This window comes from Varanus komodoensis, unplaced genomic scaffold (genome assembly GCF_004798865.1).
Source record: "Varanus komodoensis strain SLA01 unplaced genomic scaffold, ASM479886v1 scaffold41, whole genome shotgun sequence".
Lineage (NCBI taxonomy): Eukaryota > Metazoa > Chordata > Lepidosauria > Squamata > Varanidae > Varanus > Varanus komodoensis.
Genome location: NW_025335954.1, coordinates 369,987 through 388,413, shown reverse-complemented (window position 1 = coordinate 388,413; position 18,427 = coordinate 369,987). Strand labels below are relative to the sequence as shown.

Genomic DNA, 18,427 nt, shown 5'->3' with positions numbered 1-18,427 from the left:
CCTGCCTCGGTTTGGCCAACAAATGTCCGAAGTGGAAGGGAAGCCTCTTCTTCCTGAGAGCGAGTTTGCCGCATGCAGTTGTCGGCTCATGCCTAAGAAAGTTGCGTGAGACGATACTGGTGCTGCAGGAGAGAGAAAGGAGAAGATCCCCTCTGATGGGACACTCTTAGATTTCTGCTTTATATCTTCTTGTACTCTCTGGGCTTGGTTGATTCAGGAAAAGGAACATGAGGCCTTCCTTTGGGTTTGGTTTGCCTGCTAGCTATAAATCCCATTGCAAAACAGCAACATACCCAAGAAGAGAAATCCTAGTGAAATGGCAAGGGATCTATATTTAAAATGCTTAGTTTGCACCTCCAGAATGTCTTGAAGGGTTACCTACATTTTTAATGTGTGTGCATGTGAAGCAAAATAAACATTTTAAATAGTAGCTAGTAATACAAAGGTAAAGGAGATACACACACACACACATCTTAGTTTGCATATCCAGTGCACAAGACATTATGCATTTTAAGAATTCTCTCCATCTAAATTAATTATAGCCTAGTAAACTGATTCCAGAGTTTCCTGTTTATCTGGTGTGTTTTTGTAAGCCGCCCCCCTGTACCACCACAATATTAGGTAATGCTGATAATAATGCTTACTGAAATTCCCTTTTTCTAAGGTGCAGTATAAGACAGCTCTTGTTGGTTCTTTCCTTGAGACTCAGCACTTACACCGAAAGTACAGGCCTATGCTATACATGATTCCTTAGAGTCTGCGTGGGATGAGAATTTGACTGCTGCAGACCTCCTGATCAGAGGAGGTGTAGCTGCAGGGCTCGCTTTCCCCATCCTTCTGGGAAGAACTGGCAGCAGACCTGAGACTGCAGACGTAAGGAGAGAGGATGCTCTGGCCCCATCTGCTAGCTAAAGGAACAGGAGCTGCCATTCAGTGCAAGAAGACCAGCAAGCAAAGATCATCCTGGCCCTAACTGGACATAAATGCTTGCTTATAGCTCACCTCTTTCTTCTGGTCAAAGAAGTGATCTCCCAACTCTGCCTTTTCCCCTCTACTTCCCTTCCCTTCAGTGTGTTGTCCTTTTATTTGTAGAGATTCATAGAATCATAGAATAGTAGGGTTGGAAGGAGCCAAGAGGACCATAGGGTTCAATCTCCTGCTGGTGCAGGTTGCCAAGTCGCACCATCCCTCTCAGTTGACTGTCCAGTTTTGTCTTAAATGTCTCTGGTGTGGGAGAGCCCCCCACCTCTCCAGGCAGCTGGTTCTGCTAGCGTACTGCTCTGACAGTGAGGAAGCTTTTCCTGGTGTCTGTCCTGAATCTGGTGTGCTGCGGTTTATCTGTTCCATGTCCTACACTCTGGGATGAGTGAGAAGAGGTCTTTTCTTTCCTCTTTGTGACAGCCTTTGAGGGACTTGTGGAGTGCTATCACATCCCCTTGTAGTCTTCGGTTCTCAAAGCTAAACATGTCCAGCTCTCTTAGCTTATCAACGTAGGACTTTGTTTCCAGACCTTGGATCCGCAAGTAATGCTCTAGGGATGCAATTGGTGGAATAGGCAGGATATTTTAATAAATAAATTAATAAATAAAATACCAGGGAGGACCATGGGTGCTACATTGAGCTCCCCTAGAGGAAGGTTTGGATATGAATGAATGCAGTAAATAAAAGCATGGTGATTATGTGGACTCCTTTTCCCCAATTCTTTTAATACGTTGGGGTTTCACATGACTAGAGGGAGGTACCCTCCTTCATAAGCATGTTTATGGAGAACACCTTGTATATATGTTCCCCTCTCCCTTTAAAGAGTTCCCCATCGAATGAGGAGGACTTCTCCTCTCCTCGCCTCTCCTCTATCTCCTCTCCTCTCCCCCTACCCTTATTCTCTTTCTTCCTTTTTCTTATTAAATGATATTGTGGAAAGGACTTGATGACTCTTATGATCAGACTGAAGACTGGGTCAAAAGGCCCTCAGCCTTCCCTTCCCCCTTGCAGCCTGGCTTTCTGGCTTAAGTCAATAGGAGCAATTTGGCTCACAGCTCTCAGATGAATCACATGAGGATCATCCTTCAAAGTCACCTTTCCCAAACATGGTGGCCCCCTCCATCAGCTTCAGCTTCTGTCAACTCCAACCAGCAATGTCAATAGCCAAGAAAACTGAGAGTTGTCATCCTAAAGGTCTGGAGGGCACGGGTTGGAGAAGGCTACTTAAAATTATTTTGTTTTTCACTTTATGACATGTTCAGTGGCATATCTTCTCTGGCTATTTTCAGATTATATTGGGATGTAGGGATTCTCCTAACTTGAGATGGTTTCATCCACGAGACAGGATTTTAAAAGCTTACAGGACAAGCATGGCTAGGTAAAAAATGCCAAAATCAGAAGCTGGTGCTTGTGTGTACCATGAATTTATCTGCCATCGTTCAAGTGCTGCCTGGTACAGTGTGTCTCTCTTGCCAGGTGTGATGGTCCCAAGAGCCTAAGCAACAGGTCTGGAGCCAAGGGTTGGATTCCGTGAGCCCTGGTGAACTAGCATCACTCTGCTTACATGTGCTGGAGGAGCATCTCCTCCATCCCATCCCATCCTTGCATTAAGAGCTCTAGAGCAGGAGCAGGATGAAGCCTGGCAGAATCCATCCTTCCAGCATTCATGGACTCCCCTTCATACCTGGTCCATTCTTAGAAAGCTGAAAGGAAGCCCACGGATGCCTGAAGAACACAGGTTGTACAAACGGCAGCCTTGTTCTGTGTCACAAAGGCGCTGAAGGTGGCATGGAATAAAGATGCTGGGGGTTGCCTGGGGCTCCATCCCTGGGAAGCCTCTCATGAACAGCCTTCTTCCAGGCCAGGTGCAGCACATGATGCAGAAGGGGGACACTGCGTGGGCGGCGCACGGGGCTCGATTTGCAGTGAGCGTCCCAGGAATGGTGGGTGTGCTCACTGGGAACTCAGACTCAAACCAGTGTCCAGGGAGCCGTGCTCAGGGAACCCAACTGATTCCTAGCCCCATTCCTCATGCAAACCTGCTTTGGAGTACCTTTCTCTGAGCACCATTGGTAGATGAAGTGCATGATACCTGCTCAAAGGAGAGCACCTTATCTGTGGTGGTCCCCTGACTTTGGACCATCTTCCACTTAGGACCAGATAGTTTAATTAACCAAAGCATTTAAACCGGTTTGATTGCCCCATCTACAGTTTCAGGATAGTGTTGCATTACTGTTTTATGGAACATGATGACAGGGTATCTTTATCCCATTTGCACAATTGTACGTTGCCCTGGAATCTGTAAGTGTGAAGTGCAATCCACACTTCCACTACCACCAAGAACCACCACATGGGCTTGGATCCACGATTTCTCTTCCATGAGATGATGGGATCTTCTGCAGGAGGAAAGGTTCTGCCCTAGGAAGGTCCTTCCACCTAAACCGGGGGATTTTCAGGGGGCTGGAGAGGCTGCCCAGAGAAGGACGGGCAGGGAAGTCTACTTGCATCGGTGCAGCAGATGCAGCTTAAATCCAGATCCAGCCCAAGGAAGCAAGAACAACAGCTAAATGCTTTAGAAGAGGATAGAACTATCACTAGGCACATCATTTCTATCCAGAATTGTTCTGTGTCGTACAGACAAGGAATAGACTGGAGTGCAGTGTATCTAGAAGGTGCCCTCCAGTGGCATCCATGCGAAGATTTTTGCACTCAACCGAAAGCACAGGCAGCCCTGAAACACAAGACCAAGCCTGCCAGGGCTGCTGAGATTTAAAACCAGTAGAACCAGAAGCACTTATTACTGGAGGAGAAGGGAGGTTTGTGAATACACTGGACTGACAGAAAAACTAACAAGTGGGTTCTAGATCAAATCTATCCAGAGCTTTTGCCGGAAACGAAAATGTCAAAACTGAGACTTTCATGCTTTGGGCCGTCATGAGAAAGTGAACTCCCTGGGGAAGACAATCATGCTAAGGAAAACAGAAAAAAGGCACTATAAAGGAAACCGCAGCCTTGAATTTAGAAGAACTGAGCAGGACTGTCATGGGTAGGATCGCCACAAGTTGAAGACAACTTGATGGCACATTGCTACAACATATCTATAAGAAATACTGGGCTCAAGCCAAGGTAATGCAGGTGGACCTCCACTCCTGAAGCAAGAACCCCCCTGAGCTGCTCCCCACTAGAGCCCCCTGCAAGCCCCCCAAGTCTGCTTAGGAAGGTCCTCCAACCCTCTGCAGTGTACCCTCTGAATGTGCGACACAGAAAGCCAGGGGCCCCTGCTGAATGAGATGTAACTGTGGTGACCAAGCGACAGGTTGAGCCTCCCTACACTGGGTGGGAGCAGAAGGCAGATCCTGGATCCAACCCCGAGGTCATTTCCTTGATGCATGCCAAGCCAGTGATGTGGAGTATTTGCTAAAGTTAGTAATTTGCACTTTGCTTCTCTTTCTCTGGAAAAAGACAGTTTAAAAACATGCATGGCTTAGAATGTTGAAGTAAATTTAAAATTCACTGTTTGGTAAGCGAAAGAAGAATATGCTTGAAACAAGTTCTTCCAAAGTTTGCACAAATTGCTCATGTGTGTCTCTCCTTCCTCACTAGGTGGTGCTAGTGAATGTATATCATGCCTTGACTTTATTAGCCTTGCTTGCTTAGTTATGACTCATATTCCAAGTGAAATGATCCATCATGATCTGTCTACTGATGAGAACACAAGTCATCATTATCAAAGAATCATAGAGTTGAAGTGGCCATCTAGTTCACCCCCCCCCCCCACACACACACACACACCAACTTACACACACCAACTTGACACAGAAAATCCAGCAATGGAGCATCTCCATAGATGGCTACCTAACCTCTGCTTGAAGATCTCATGGGAGAGACCTCTTCTCAAGCAAACTGGTTCCATTATCAAACTGTCCTTAGCATTAACGCATTTCTCCAAATGGCCAACCCAAGTCTAGTGTCCAGTAACTTAAGCCCATCAGATCTTCTCCTGCCCTTTCCATCAGCAAAGAACTGAGTATGGGACTGCCTTTCAAGTATTTCAAGAGTGATCTCATGTTAGCCGTAAGAGAACCATTCCCAGTTCCTTCCACTTTTCCCTGATAGGACTCATCTTCCATAACTCTGCCCACCTTCACTGCCTTCCCCTACATGGCTTCTCCATGTCCCTCTCGTAGTGAGGCAGCCATTCACCCAATGAACGATGGACCTGCATGGAAGTCCTTTGAGCCCATGTTCTTCGAGATCAGTCTGCACATATGCACAATGGCCTGGTGTTTACTTGGGACATGCGCAAGCTCACCAAAGTGCTCCAAATGCCACCTTGGCTCCAATGCTCCCAACTGTAGCCCATGTCAGATTCCAAGGTTTCTTCCCTTGTGTGTGTGCATGCACCCACACACATGCATGCATGCATTTTTCTGTATTTTTTCCAAAAGTGCACATCGACTGTGCGTATCTTTCAAATGTACACATCCTTCCCCATCAATTAAAGTGTGCTTATGGAGGGTTTTCAAAAATACGTATTTGTTTTGCTGAATATTTTCAAATGAACTCCTGCTGTCAAATGTGCACAGATTGCATTGCACTTTTTTGATGGACAATGTGATGTACAGTCAAAAATGTACATACTTGGACCGCATTTGCATTCAAGTCTATGATGGGTCCAGAAGGGGAGAACTGGATAAATAAAAAAATGAACTGAAACAATTTTCTCTTACATCCTTAGTGGTTACCTGACCCTACAAAGAAAATTGGTAAAGCAGAACAGGCAGTTGCTGCAGAGCACCAGAGAGAAAAGGTTTATTTATTTAGGGCCGTCCCCAGCATAAGAAAGGGGTCTGGTTGGAACAATTAAGAAAAAGGCTCAAGTGAATAATAGCTTCGTTTACCTTCTCCATCCCAATATGCAGCTTCTAAAGACAAGCAGCTTCTTTGGTAGTACAGGTCACTGCAGCACCATGGAGCTCAACTGGGGACCACCTTAGCAGGTCCAGAGGCAGACCAGATGGGATGTTGGCAGACCTGCCTCTTGAAGCGCAGGCCTGTCCCAAGCACGCCGAGAGCCCTGCTTTAAGCACAGTGGGGGCCACTTTAGCCTGAGACAGGGAGTGAAGTGAGCCCAAGGTCCTATCAAGATGTCCTTTGGTCCTGCAGTGTGAGCAGTGTAGAAATGCATCAGCCCACCTTGGCAACAGACGCAAAGGAAGAGATAAAGTGACCTATGCTGTGGTCTGAAGAAAAAACAGAATTACTTAAAAAAAAAAAAACTCACGGGGATTTACTAATAAACATTTGGAAACAAAGTCAAGTAATTCATCACCCCAAGTAGCCACCAAAATAATGTCCTGGTGGGAGAACTGCCCACAGAAAACCTTGATGATCCATACGTCTCTGATACTGTTGTCTGAGACTAAAAAATTGACTCTCCACTCAGCCTACCTTACAGGGTTGTTGTTGTGGGGATAAGACGGAGAGCAGCAGGAGGGGAATGATGTGAGCCTCTCTGAGTTCTTTAAACTCAGAGTTTAAAAAAAGAAAAAGGCGGGATAGAAACCTAATAAATAAATAAATGGTATCAGGTTTTTCCAGACCAACAAAGCCTTGGACTTCACAAACAAAAACAGAGCCCTCAAAATTCCCTATGGAAGTGGTGGGCAACTTGTGGCCTTCCATATATTTTGGCCTACGGCAGACATGATCTTTCACCATTGACCATGCCAGCTGGTGAGAGTCGTGGGCTGGAACATCTGGGGGGCTACAACTTGCCCATTTCTGCCCTAATGTATCCTCCCCTCTTGACAGGTGTTCTGGAAGAGAAGGAGAGTGGGCATAACCCCACCTTCTTTGCCAGTGTCTCCCCCCGCTAACCAGATGTCAGAGGGAAAACCTCTGCCCTGCAGCTGGAATGCTTCCCCCCCCCCCCCCCGTGCAGGCTGGACTGCGCAGTGCAGGACCCTGGGGGACCTCGGCTCTGAATGGCACAAGCGACTTACACAAGGGGAGGAATTTCCCCACTGCAGGCTTTCAGCCCCCGACAGGTGAGGAGCTGGCATGGCAGCAGGGAAGCACGGAGCACCAACGCCCGTCCCACCCGCCCATTGCAAGTGCAAAGGGCTCAGGTCACTCTCATTTTCAGTTTTTCAGGCCAAACACATGGGTGAATAAAGCTTCAGAGGTTCCACGAGCAGGCAAAGAAACTGCTCCCCTCCCCAGGGAACAGTTGGTGGACCAGTTTCCTGCATCCCTCACTCGGCATCTGCTCCTGGTACTGCAGCTCCCATTTCCAGAGATGTGCCCCTGTATCTCCAGTGGTGCATGGGGTACCACAAGAGACCCTCCCCCTCCCCAACAGAGATCATAGCTGAAATGGAAGTTCTCCAAAGAAGTTGAGGTTTTCCCCCCGTCCCTGCTTGCAGAATTTTCTCTGAATATTCTCTACTATTAAAATGATTAAAACATCAGTGGCGGCCACCCTTCTCCATCTGCTACACCTTGGGATGATACTGAGTTTGGGGTCTGGTGGAGGACGCAGAATGGTGGCCAAGCTGCCCACAGAGTTGCTGTTGTCACTTGCAGTGGTAGCCCAAACCAAACCAAAGCCCTTATGAAAAAAAAGAAAGCAGATGTGATTCTCTCACTGAAAAAGTGAGGACCCCTCTCAACTACTAAAGAGAAACGGTTAGAGAATGCCTCCTCCAGATAGAGCAGTGTGGTGAAAAGAGCCCAGAATATCTGCCAGCAAGCAGGATGGAGGGTTTCAAGGGGGTGCTGGTGCCCAGCTCTAATACAGGCCACCAGAGCTCCCAGGGGCATAGCTCCCCCCAGTGCAGCCTTCTTTGCTCTGAGTGGGGTAGGGTCTAGCTAGAGAACTGCCTCCAGAGAGCCCTGTGCTGCAAAGGCCACCCTCGGAGGAAATGCATACCCTGCTTTGCTGGCAGTACCTTCTGCTCCGAGAACTATACCCTCCCCCTCCAGCACACCCCACGTCAACTGGGCCACAATCTATAGGTTCACAGGGGACCGCAGCATTGACACCACATTGCCCAAACCCAGAGCTCGTGGGGCATCTAGAAAGCTGTCCTCCACTCCTAGAACTATATCCAGTTTTGTAAGGAAGCTTTCCGCTCTTGGAGCTGAATCTTGCGCTTCTTCTGATGTTTCCGTAGGTGCAGCTCCTTCCAAATCCAGATCCCCCCAAGGTGTCACTGCCCGAGGGTCCAGCAGGAACAGAGATGTTGGGGCAACCCACCACAGCTTCAGGAGGAGAAAAATGGCATCTTGTTACTTAGGCACAGGTAGGGCCTTAGGCAGTGAAATGTCTGGCATGTTATTCAAAATAGTATGGGGTGTATTTTTAAACTGAAGTTACTTACATATGTTAACAGGAGTAGAATTGTATAACCTGCAGAGAAAAGGGAACAGGTATTTGTTAATGTTCCAAGAAGCTACTCATGTGTCCTGGAAGTTTGTGCAGATGAGGTAAGGACACATGAATGGCAAGATTTTATTTTTACTATTATATCTGAAATACTTTCTATCCTCATCTTTGGAGCTTGATGTTGACAGATAGTGACCAATGTAAAGGCTAGCATTGTTTTATCGGTGTGCAAAGGCCATTGTTTAGAGTGAGCCAGGAATAAGTGAGATAATTGATACAGTGCTTCTCCTTGAATGCCAAATACCCACTAATTAGTTCAGCTTGATTACAGTATACTAACATTCCAAAAGCTATATTAGCAGAGTTTATCTAAAGTGCAGCAGGACACCTGGTGCAGTTGTAAAAAAAAGCAGTGGAAAATAAATTTTGTGCCTTTGGGACTATGAACATCTTTCTATTTACTGTTTTCACTGGGAAAATTCTGGGAGATGCTCATGCACTAGCGATGGGGGAGGGTTGGAAATGCATCAGATTCTTGTGCAGTTGAAAACAGTCCCTAGATTAAACCTTGAAATTAAGCAATGAAAATGCTTAGCCAGGTGTGGATGCTTGTGTTTTGCCCACCTGCTCTCTTCCCCTTCCAGAAGGGACCTGTACATCTCGATCTCAATATCCAGGCCCATCTTAACATTGAGCATTTTCTGGTAGTCCCTCAGCAGGCAAGCAAGCTCGTCCTTCGCGGACTGCAGGGCATTCTCCATCTCAGTGAGTTTCGCCTTGGCGTCCTTCAAGGCACACTCGCCACGCTGCTCATTGTCAGCAATAGAGGTCTGGATCAGGTCGATCTTGAAAGGGCACAGTTGAAAAAGAGCCGATTCATGAGAAAAATCCTCAACATGATACAGGTGCTGACACCAAAAGAGTACGAAGGGCCCGTGTGATGCCTCCTGGTACATCCTAGGTGAGGGGGCGCATGCAGCCCTCTGGGTCTTATGGGTGGCTTCTCATGACACCCACAGCAGAAACTCCCATGTCATTTCCCACCCCTCTGCCAAAGGCTTTCTAAACTCCTCTTAAAAGTAACCACAGAGTAGGCCAACCATCTGCCACTTGGAAGGAAATTCCCCTGGGGGAGCAGTCCCTGCTGAAAAGCCCCCAGCTTGAGAGGTTCTCCGCACAGCTGATCAGGGTGGAAGTCCAACAGGCAGAGCCACTGTGGATGATCTTAAAACTTAGGCAGACTCCTGTGGGTGTAGACAGTTCTTTAGGTAACCCAGATCCGAATCATTTAGAGCTTCAAGGGTTTAAGCATGTGGAATCTAAGGAGCTAGTCCGGGGCATTTTGATAGAACAGCAAAGACGTCTTCACAAAACAGCTGCTGCGGGGTGGAGAATTGCCCCTTTGTAATTGGCTGCCATGAAAGCCACATCTGGTCATAAGACATTCTTTTCACAGAAGGCAAAGTGGTACGACTGAATGGAAAGGAACCTTCTCAAGACCCAAAGGAAAAGGTGGAGGGTTGGAGCACCAGGACACAAACGCCTTTTCCTCACCTAAATAAAGTTGTTTTCACTGGGCAGCACTTGGTCTTAGCAACTGCCAACCTCCCAATAAAAAGAAAATGGTATTTTAAACAATCTTAACTAATACGATGAAAACCAAGAGGGGCAAGGAGTTTGGTGGGTGCCAATGATGCCCAAGGGTGCAACACTGGAGACCCACCAATTTAGCATGATAAAAAGATTTCTCAAGTATTGACTGCAGAAAGGTAATGCCTAGACTTTTGACCTTAGCATTTCCCTTGCTGTTGGAACCCTTTGGCCACAATAATTCTCCTGCAAGCAAAGAGCTAGGCTTGGACACTGCTGCACAGGAGGCATGGCAAGAACTGGACCCTTGGTCACTTAAGGCTGTGTGAGGTGCCCAGTTCCTATATTAATTTTTACTTTATATATATGTTTGTTTCTTTGTGTTCTATCTGGAGATCTGTTGAGTCCCAAAAAAGGGCCCCCTTGCTTCTGCACCTTCTTCTGGACTGCAGGACCCCCCTCACCTGCTTCTTGGTGGTTTCCATGTCACCCTTGAGCCTTTGGATGAGGCGGGTCAGGTCTTGGATCTCCCGGCGGCAGCCGCACAAGTCCTTGCACTGGCGTCCCCACATGCTCTGCAGCTCTTGATACTGAAGAGAGGAGGAAAGGAGGGCCTTGGGTTGTGCAGCTTTGGACTGAGCCATGTCATCTCACGGGTGGCCAAGGCCACCCACTCCCCGCCACTGCAGGCCGGCCTACGGCAAGGTTACCTTGCTTTCATAGAGGCTGTTGACCTCGTCCTTGCTTCTCTGGGCAATCTCCTCATACTGACACCTCACAGAGTCAATGATGCCCTCCATGTCCAGCTCCCGACTGTTGTCCATGGACACGATAACATTTGTGTCCTCCGTCGTGGTCTGCAAGCTTTCCAGTTCCTGCCAGTAAAGCGTCAGAAGACATTTCCAGCAATTTAGCTAACAAAAACGGGATAGATTGCTTTGAGGGTCCCTCTTCAGCCAGTGGAAGTCATTGAGGGTTGCATTCTCAATGGGCACCAGGCCACACACACACACACAGAGAGAGAGAGAGAGAGAGGGGGGAGAGAGGGGATTTGCAACTCCCAGTGTTTCCATATTTTTGGTTTAGCTGTAAAAAGGAGCCAGCCTGGTTTGGTTGTAAAGAAGCAACCTTTTCTTTTTCTGCTCTGCTACTGCACTGCTTAAACTTAGCAGCAGACACAGGGAAACAAGTATAATTCCTGGCAGTCCAGGGAGTAACTGATTGCAGGACCCTCAAAAAGCTGCCCCCCATCTGCTTTTCATGTTTGTGTTTCATCTTTCAATGCACCTGGGTGCTTAAAAGTAAGGTAAAGGTAAAGGTTTCCCTGGCACATGCTTGCTAGTCGTGTCTGACTCCAGGGGCGGTGCTCACCTCCATTACAAGCTGAAGATGCAGTGTTGTCCGAGGATGCTTCCTTGCTCATGTGGCTGGCATGGCCGAACGCTTTCCTGCACGGAATGCTGTTACCTTCCCACCAAAGTGCCACCTATTTTATCTACTTGCATTTGCATGCTAGGCTGGCGGAGGCCGGAGTGACGAAGAGATGCCTCCATTATACAGCACTAGGGATTCGAACTGCCAAACTGCCAACCTTCTGGTCAACAAGCTCAGCACCCTGCATGCTGAGCCACCGTGCTTAAAAGTACCTGGCTGAAAATGCAGTTTTAGATCTCAGCACATGCAGCAGGAGTTCCATAGCCGGCTACTGCTAGATAATGTCAAGTTCAGCCATGGACTGCACAGATGTTGCCCGAGGTGTCCCTTTCTCATCACCACCCATATTGGAAAAACTTCAGCCATTTTTTCAACCCATCGGTGGGCTCAAATAGTCCCCCATCTGGGGATGCACCAAAACAGGGAAGCCCACTCGGCTGGGCTTGAAGGATTTCCTGCCTGTTTGCAATCCTCCATTCAGACTGAGACTGAGCTGGGGGAATGGAGCTGGGAGTTTACAGCCTTCCGTCTATAGACAGACTGCCATTTGTGCATTTTTGTAAACACAAATGACATTTGAGTGAATACATGCCTTGAGGGTTTGGTGCAATCTGTGCAGAATACGCTGAGCCGTGTGGTTGTGGGATGTTTAGATTTCATCAACAGTTTAAGCAATGGAGCAAATTGTGGACTGTCTCAGAAATAAAAGTCTGTGAGCTGTCTCTGCTCACACCTCAGCCACGTGGCACCAGCACAGGAATCTTGCCGGGAAGGGTGAATTGCAGAAACTGGTCAGATTTTCACTCCCAGTCATGTTCCTCACACACATCTGTCCCCTCCCATTCCTGCCAGCTGTCACCTCTCCTCTCCCCTTCCCCAGGTCCTGTCCTGCTTGAAGAGCAATGCCCAGGTACATGGAAACCGTCTTAGGGACTTCATTCCTGTTTCCTCCGAGCACTGTTTCCAAACACACTTGGGTTCTTGTGTGTTTTGTATTTTCCTTTCCCAGTAAACTTGCTCTCTGTTACAGCTGGTTGTTTGTGTGCTGCATTCTCAATGGCCACAGTATGAAACTGACAGTCTTCTTCTTGGTTCATACAATTTAAGGTAGTAATGTTGACATATAAAGCCCTAAATGGTTTGGGGCCTGGATATTTGAAGGAATGTCTCCTTCTATATACTCCTGTCCAAACTCTAAGATCTTCCTCTGAGGTCCTTCTTTGGGAGCCCTCTCTGAAGGATGTTAGAAGACTGGCTACCCAGAGAAGGGCCTTCTCTGTGGAGGCACCCCAGCTTGGAACCTGCTCCCCAGAGAGGTTTGCCTGGTGCCAATGTTTTATTCTTTTCAGCACCAGGCCAAAAAACTTTGCATTCACCATTATTTTAAGGGCTGATTTTTTATTAGATGATTGAGATTATTTTACTGTATATTTTAATATTGCTTCTGTATTTTACCGTGCTGTTATGTTTTTGGTTTGTAAGCCATCTTGAGAGCCATTTCAGATAAAGACAGGTTTTAAATAAACAAATGAAAGGGCTTAAGGATTCAGGTCCTCAAACCGAAAGGTGCAAGTTTGCCTCATGCATCGCACAGGCTCAGCCAGAAGCATGGCAAGGAGGTTACCAGCATCCTTCCTCTGGGATGCTGGTAAAGTTCACCCCACCGCTTGCTGACTGGTACTTGTTTCCCTGCCATTCTTCCGGTGGAGCCCCTACAAACCAGGATGTCCTGCGAGGTCTGAAACTTCCTCACCCTGAGGAAAGTAGGAGGTGGTGGCAGCCTGCCTGGCAGGGTCGGTGTTCAGCCTGAGCGGCTTCTCACCCCTTCCTGCACTGCGGGGCCTGGGGCAGCTGCCTCCCTCCCTCTGTTCCTATGTAAATGGAGGGAAGCCGGAGCTGCATGTTTGGCTGATGGAGAAAGTGCTTTGCAGTAGGAGGGCTGGCAGGGAGCTGGCAGGGAAGGTAGAAATTCTCTCCAATTTGGATTTTATCCAGGCCAGGAAAGTATTTGGGGGCTAAGTTGAGACAGTCTTCTGTGAGCTCCTGACATTCACATCCAGGCCAGCCATGACTTGGCAGTTATTAAACTTGCCTTCTCAATACACTATTTCAGTTGGTAAGTTATTGCAGGGCAATATTAATCACTGCAGATGTAATTTCTGAAGGCCTGGAGTGGGGAAACCAATGAAAAGAAACATCTAGAGCCCTGGGGGAAATGTGGGGTCTTGATTTTTCCCAGGTTTTTTCCAAGCCTTCAAATCTCTAAGCAAGACTCACCCTGCACCTGCTATTCCCAAAGCAAGATAAAACTCTGCCCTCTTTGAGTCTCCTGACACACTCATAAGATCTGAGCAAGAGAGGAACTCTCCTCTGTCCATTGATAAGGGGTGGTGGGGAAGGACAGAAGACTCTCTCTCTAGCCACTTTTGTCCAATCTACCAAGTAGAACAGAAGAAGCCTAAAATATCCTTCTTTTGGAAGAAAAGGAAAGAATAAAGGAGGGGGGCACCTACCGCTTCATGGACACATCTGAGAAAGTCTAACTCCTTTCTCAGGGCTTCCACCTTCACCTCCAACTCCACTTTGTTACTGTAGGCACAGTCCACATCCTGAAAGACACAGCACAATAACTCTTGTTGTTGTAACTCAACAGTTGTTCCTTAAGAGAGAGAAAGCAGTGCTTGCGTACGTTGCGACCTGTGCCTTTGTTGAGGCAGACCATCACATCAGATAATAAAGTACCGAAGGCTTCAGGCCTCTATACACACTTATCTGGGAGTAAATCCCATGGAACTCAATGAGACTTTCCTCAGAGTTGTTGTGAATAGGATTGCAATGCTATTCTTATCCCGAGTGAAGGTGGGGAAGAGGGGATGTGATCTGGTTTAGGGACCCTTTCCATCAGTTTTCAGCTTCTCAGTTTTCATGGGAAACGCAGCAAAATAGATGCTCACATATTCTGTCGCATTTGAGGCAGCCCTCACAATTGATGCATGGATGCAGGTCTCTTGGAACTCGGGGAGGGGGTTGTATGGGCGTGCATAGGAGCAGCCCACCACTCATTCCCACAGCATGTTTGTGCAGCTTTCCCAGCATGAATGCCATTGTGTTCGTATCTCTGACCCAACAGCTGATTTGTACAAGCTCTCGGAAGTGCATTCAGAAAGTATCCCGGCACTGCAATCCATCAGTACAGGAATTATGGAGAACTGAGAGGCTTGTGCAGTATCGCATCACCTTTGCATTGGCCTAATAAAGCTATCATGGTGCTACAGATTCTAGGAAATTTTCTTTTGGTGCATATGGTACAAATCTATCTTTTCTGCCAAACATTTGATGCAATCTGGTTTTTTCTTTTGAGTGCAGAAGGAGGTAGGGAGAGCCTTGCTGGGCCACACCGAAGGGCACCCTACCCACCAGTATTTCCTCCCAGTAGCCACCAGATCACACTGGAGAACCCAGGCACTAGGAAGGCTTGTGATGGCCATTCTGCCTCTGAGTCCTTTCCCATTCCAAATGCCTTCCCCACATTCTGATGCCCCGAACAACTAACCTTCTTCAGCACCACAAATTCGTTTTCCGCAGCCACACGCCGGTTGATCACAGCTTCATACCTTGGAATGGAAAGGAAAGAGATCATTGTTCCCTGAGAGTTTGGCCTGCCATAATTAAACCTAACTATGCTGCAAAATGCCAACGCATTTGAGAGCTGGTGTTGCCCCATGCTGGACTTATACTGGGCAGAACTGGTTCCCAGCTGCTGCCTGGCCAAGAAGGGCACGGTGAAAGAAGAGGGAGGACTTGACTCACCAATCATTTTAATTGCTTTGTATGTACTGCATGTTTTTACTGCCCAAGAGCAAAAATCCCCTAGGATTCCTCTCTGCTTACTTGCATTTGTAGTCTTCAACCATCTCCTGAAATTTAGTTTTTTCCAGTTGCAGTTGTTCCCTGTCATTCAACAAGCGATCCAGCTGTCTCTGCAGGACTCCCAGGTAATTAGTGAACAGATGGTCCAGGGTCTTCTTCTCCTTGGGGGCCTGCTGTTGCAGGCAGTTCCACTTGGTCTCCAAAAGCTTGTTCTGCTGCTCCACGTGCCGCACCTGTGTCCAGAGAGGGACCGGGGTGAGCCTGGGGTCTCACACACTGCCTATTGGGACAGGCCTCGCCACGCGCTTTGCAAATTAGGGAGAAGTGAGCTGGATAATAATGAAGCGGAATGAAGAAGGGACTCAGAGAAGCAGGTGCCCTCCTGTTGCTTTGGACAACTACTCCCTTCAGCCCCAGGTAGCACGGCCAGTGCTATGGGAGCTGAAGTCCAAAATACCCAGGGGCACCTGCCTGCCAAAACCACGTCAAGCCTTAAAAGGTTGCCGTTTGATTCCGGGACGCCTGGCCAAACCCTTAGGAGATGTTGCAACCTGAGAATGAATAATGTACTTTCACCTGAAGTATGCAATATGTTAAGAAGAGAGCGGTGGTGCTTGAATATGCCATTGAAAAAGCACAGGATTTGCATATAAACAGGGGGCCAGGTCTGCATCGCATCCCTGTGCATGTTTACTGGGTAGCAGGCCCGGCCGCTTTCAGTGGGACTTTGTCCCTGGCAAGGGAATCAGGGCTGCAGCCTTAATCCACTGAATGGGTAGATTAGCCAATGTTTGCGGCTATGCTCTAGCTATCAGTGGATGGGCAGCGTTGAACACAGTAAGGCTGGCTTCCAGAGCCAGTCCTGCCATTAGGCAGCATCAGGTTGAAGAGAAAGCAACCCAGAAGGGAAGGTGTGCTGTGTGGTACCCGAGGGGAAAACGGGGCCAGAGGCTGCACAGCACATGCTGCAGAATCCATGCCTCTGCTGCTCTCTTGCTCTGGGATTGCTGGAGAGACAGTTGCTCGGTGCTGCTGGATGTCACGCCACCCCATATCTTTCCCTGCATGGAGCTCGACACTTCCAGCAATGGTGCCATCAGGTCAGGACTTTAAGGCAGATGTACAGGGCCCCACACAGCAAAGCAAGCAGGAAGGGCTCCAAAACAGGAGGCTTGGCTCCCCATATTTTGCAGTAAGTGAAGGAATACACACTGCCATCTAAAAAGGACAGGCTCCCCATAAGATCACCAAGTCCAAAATGTACAATTGCATAGCTGTAGTTCTGGCTCTGTGGTTACCGGAGCTGCTCTGGACTGTATTGTTACCATCACCAATACACTGCTTCAGTTGGCAAGTTATTGCAGGCCAATTTTAATCAGTGCAGAGGTGATTTGGTAGCTCATTAGTTAATACAAAAGCTATGTGGCCCTAGCATGGTTCTACAACTGGGAAGTTCACCTTTATATTTTGAAGGGACACGTGCGGTTTTGTCATTATGCAAAGTTATTTGACCTAAATTGATTAAGCAGCTGATGCTAAGTAAGACCAAGAGAGCCCATACAAAAGCAAATGGAAATGACAAATCAACCAACCATCAGATCAGAACTGGATAAGCAAATACAATGCTTCAAAAAGACAAGGAGAAATGTGGTCACCGTTTGAAGAACTCGGAAACTATGGCAGAACACAATTATGTAGCCTTCTGTTCCCCCCCAACCCCCACCCCCACAAAAGCCCCTGTGCAAAAAGAATGGCAGAATCAGGTTGCAGAAGGGTTGTAAAATAAAGTCATTCTTTGAATCCCAAACAGTATCTAGAAGGCCACAGCAGTTTCAGCTTTGGGGTCAAAAACCAGTTGCACCCCTGGAATTGGGGATCACAGCGTGGAGCACTCCACACTCATCTGGCTACTTCTCTGGGGTCATGATAGTAGCCTCAAAGAAGTGGCTTGGGGGGCATTTTAAGGGGCATGGAAGTGGGGAGACCAGCAGCACCAAGGCACAGATATCCTGGCAGTGCCTCCATTTAGCTTCCCCCTGAACTGCTCTGGTTAGGCAGCCAAGATCAGTCCTCCACCTGCTTTGCAGGGTGCGAGGAATGCCCAGGCCGCCAGCACCTTCACACTACTCCTGCCCACCAGGAGATGCCCATAGTCCTGAGTTGGGAATGTGATGGGCAACCTCACTGGGTTATGCCCAAGACTAAATTTTCAGTAGCGGCTGCTGAAAAGAATAAAGCGCCACGGACAATGGTTACGGTGTCTCACCTTATCAATGAACCCAGCAAACTTGTCATTGAGCGTTTTGATCTCCTCTCGCTCTGCCTCTTTCACTCGAGAGATCTCCGGGTCGATCTGAATGCAAAGGGGCCGCAAAAGGTTTGCGTCGACTCTGACCGCGTGAATCCCCCTGCCTTCGCCGGTGCGGCCCATGGGCGCGTACCCCCAGCCGCCGCAGATCAGACCCCTGCCACCGGACAGGCCACCGCCCAGGCTTCGGCTGCTGAAGCCTGCAGTCTGACAGCCCCTGCCACAGCCGCCACCGAGACTCTGGCTGCTGAAGCCGCTGCCTCCGGAGCCACCCCCCCATCCACTGCCGTGGCCTTCCGGGCTTTGACTGCCGGCCTCTCCGGCTTGCTCATAGCCTCCCTCCCTGGGGCTGCCAAAGCCCCCGGGCCGTGCGACTCCAGCACCGTAGCCCACAGGCCCCATTCCATAGCCAAAGGGCCCGGAGCCAAAGCCCAAGCTGCTATAATCCCTAAAGCCCGTGCTGTATCCACCACTGCTTCCTCCGTATCCTCCAAGGCTTCCTCCAGCGAGTCTCCTGCTACGGCCAGTGTTGTAGTGACTGATGCTGCTGTAGCCACCGCATTTGCCCGCTCCGGTGTAGCAGATGGAGGACAGGCTGTTGCCTCCATGAAATCCCCTGCTGATGGCTGAGCCCGCTGGCCGAGCCCATCTTCCGTTGAGAGACCTGGAGCTGAAGCACTGTCGGCTCATGCTGGCTTGTTGAGGTGCAGGGCAAAGGTGGATGAAGCAAAGCTGAGCTGCAAACAGATCCCAGAGGAAGCGTAGGCGTGAAAGAAAGAGAGAGGGAAAGAACAGAGCCCCTTTCCTATGTCCATCAGAAGTTCTCCCTTTTATTCCGTAGAAGATCTGGGCTT

General features: G+C 48.5%; 1 protein-coding gene across 1 annotated transcript; it reads right to left on the bottom strand.

Annotated features, from left to right (window-relative positions):
- Positions 1 to 3,913: 3,913 nt before the first annotated feature.
- LOC123029783 (keratin, type II cytoskeletal 7-like) lies at positions 3,914 to 18,263 on the bottom strand. Its single transcript, XM_044443102.1, has 10 exons — positions 17,532 to 18,263; positions 15,287 to 15,498; positions 14,949 to 15,009; positions 13,909 to 14,004; positions 10,672 to 10,836; positions 10,426 to 10,551; positions 8,996 to 9,216; positions 8,367 to 8,395; positions 7,935 to 8,247; positions 3,914 to 3,950 (listed from the first exon to the last, which is right to left on the bottom strand). Exons 1-10 carry the CDS (start codon positions 18,261 to 18,263, stop codon positions 3,914 to 3,916), a joined length of 1,992 nt encoding a protein of 663 aa, XP_044299037.1.
- Positions 18,264 to 18,427: the final 164 nt, after the last annotated feature.

Coding starts and splice junctions, on each gene's coding strand:
- LOC123029783 (XM_044443102.1), bottom strand. CDS start 18,263: ATGAGCCGACAGTGCTTCAGCTCCAGGTCTCTCAACGGAAGATGGGCT. Junction 14,005..14,948: donor AATTTGTGGTGCTGAAGAAG/GTTAGTTGTTCG, acceptor TGTGTCTTTCAG/GATGTGGACTGTGCCTACAG. Junction 9,217..10,425: donor TGGAAACCACCAAGAAGCAG/GTGAGGGGGGTC, acceptor TGCCCTTTCAAG/ATCGACCTGATCCAGACCTC.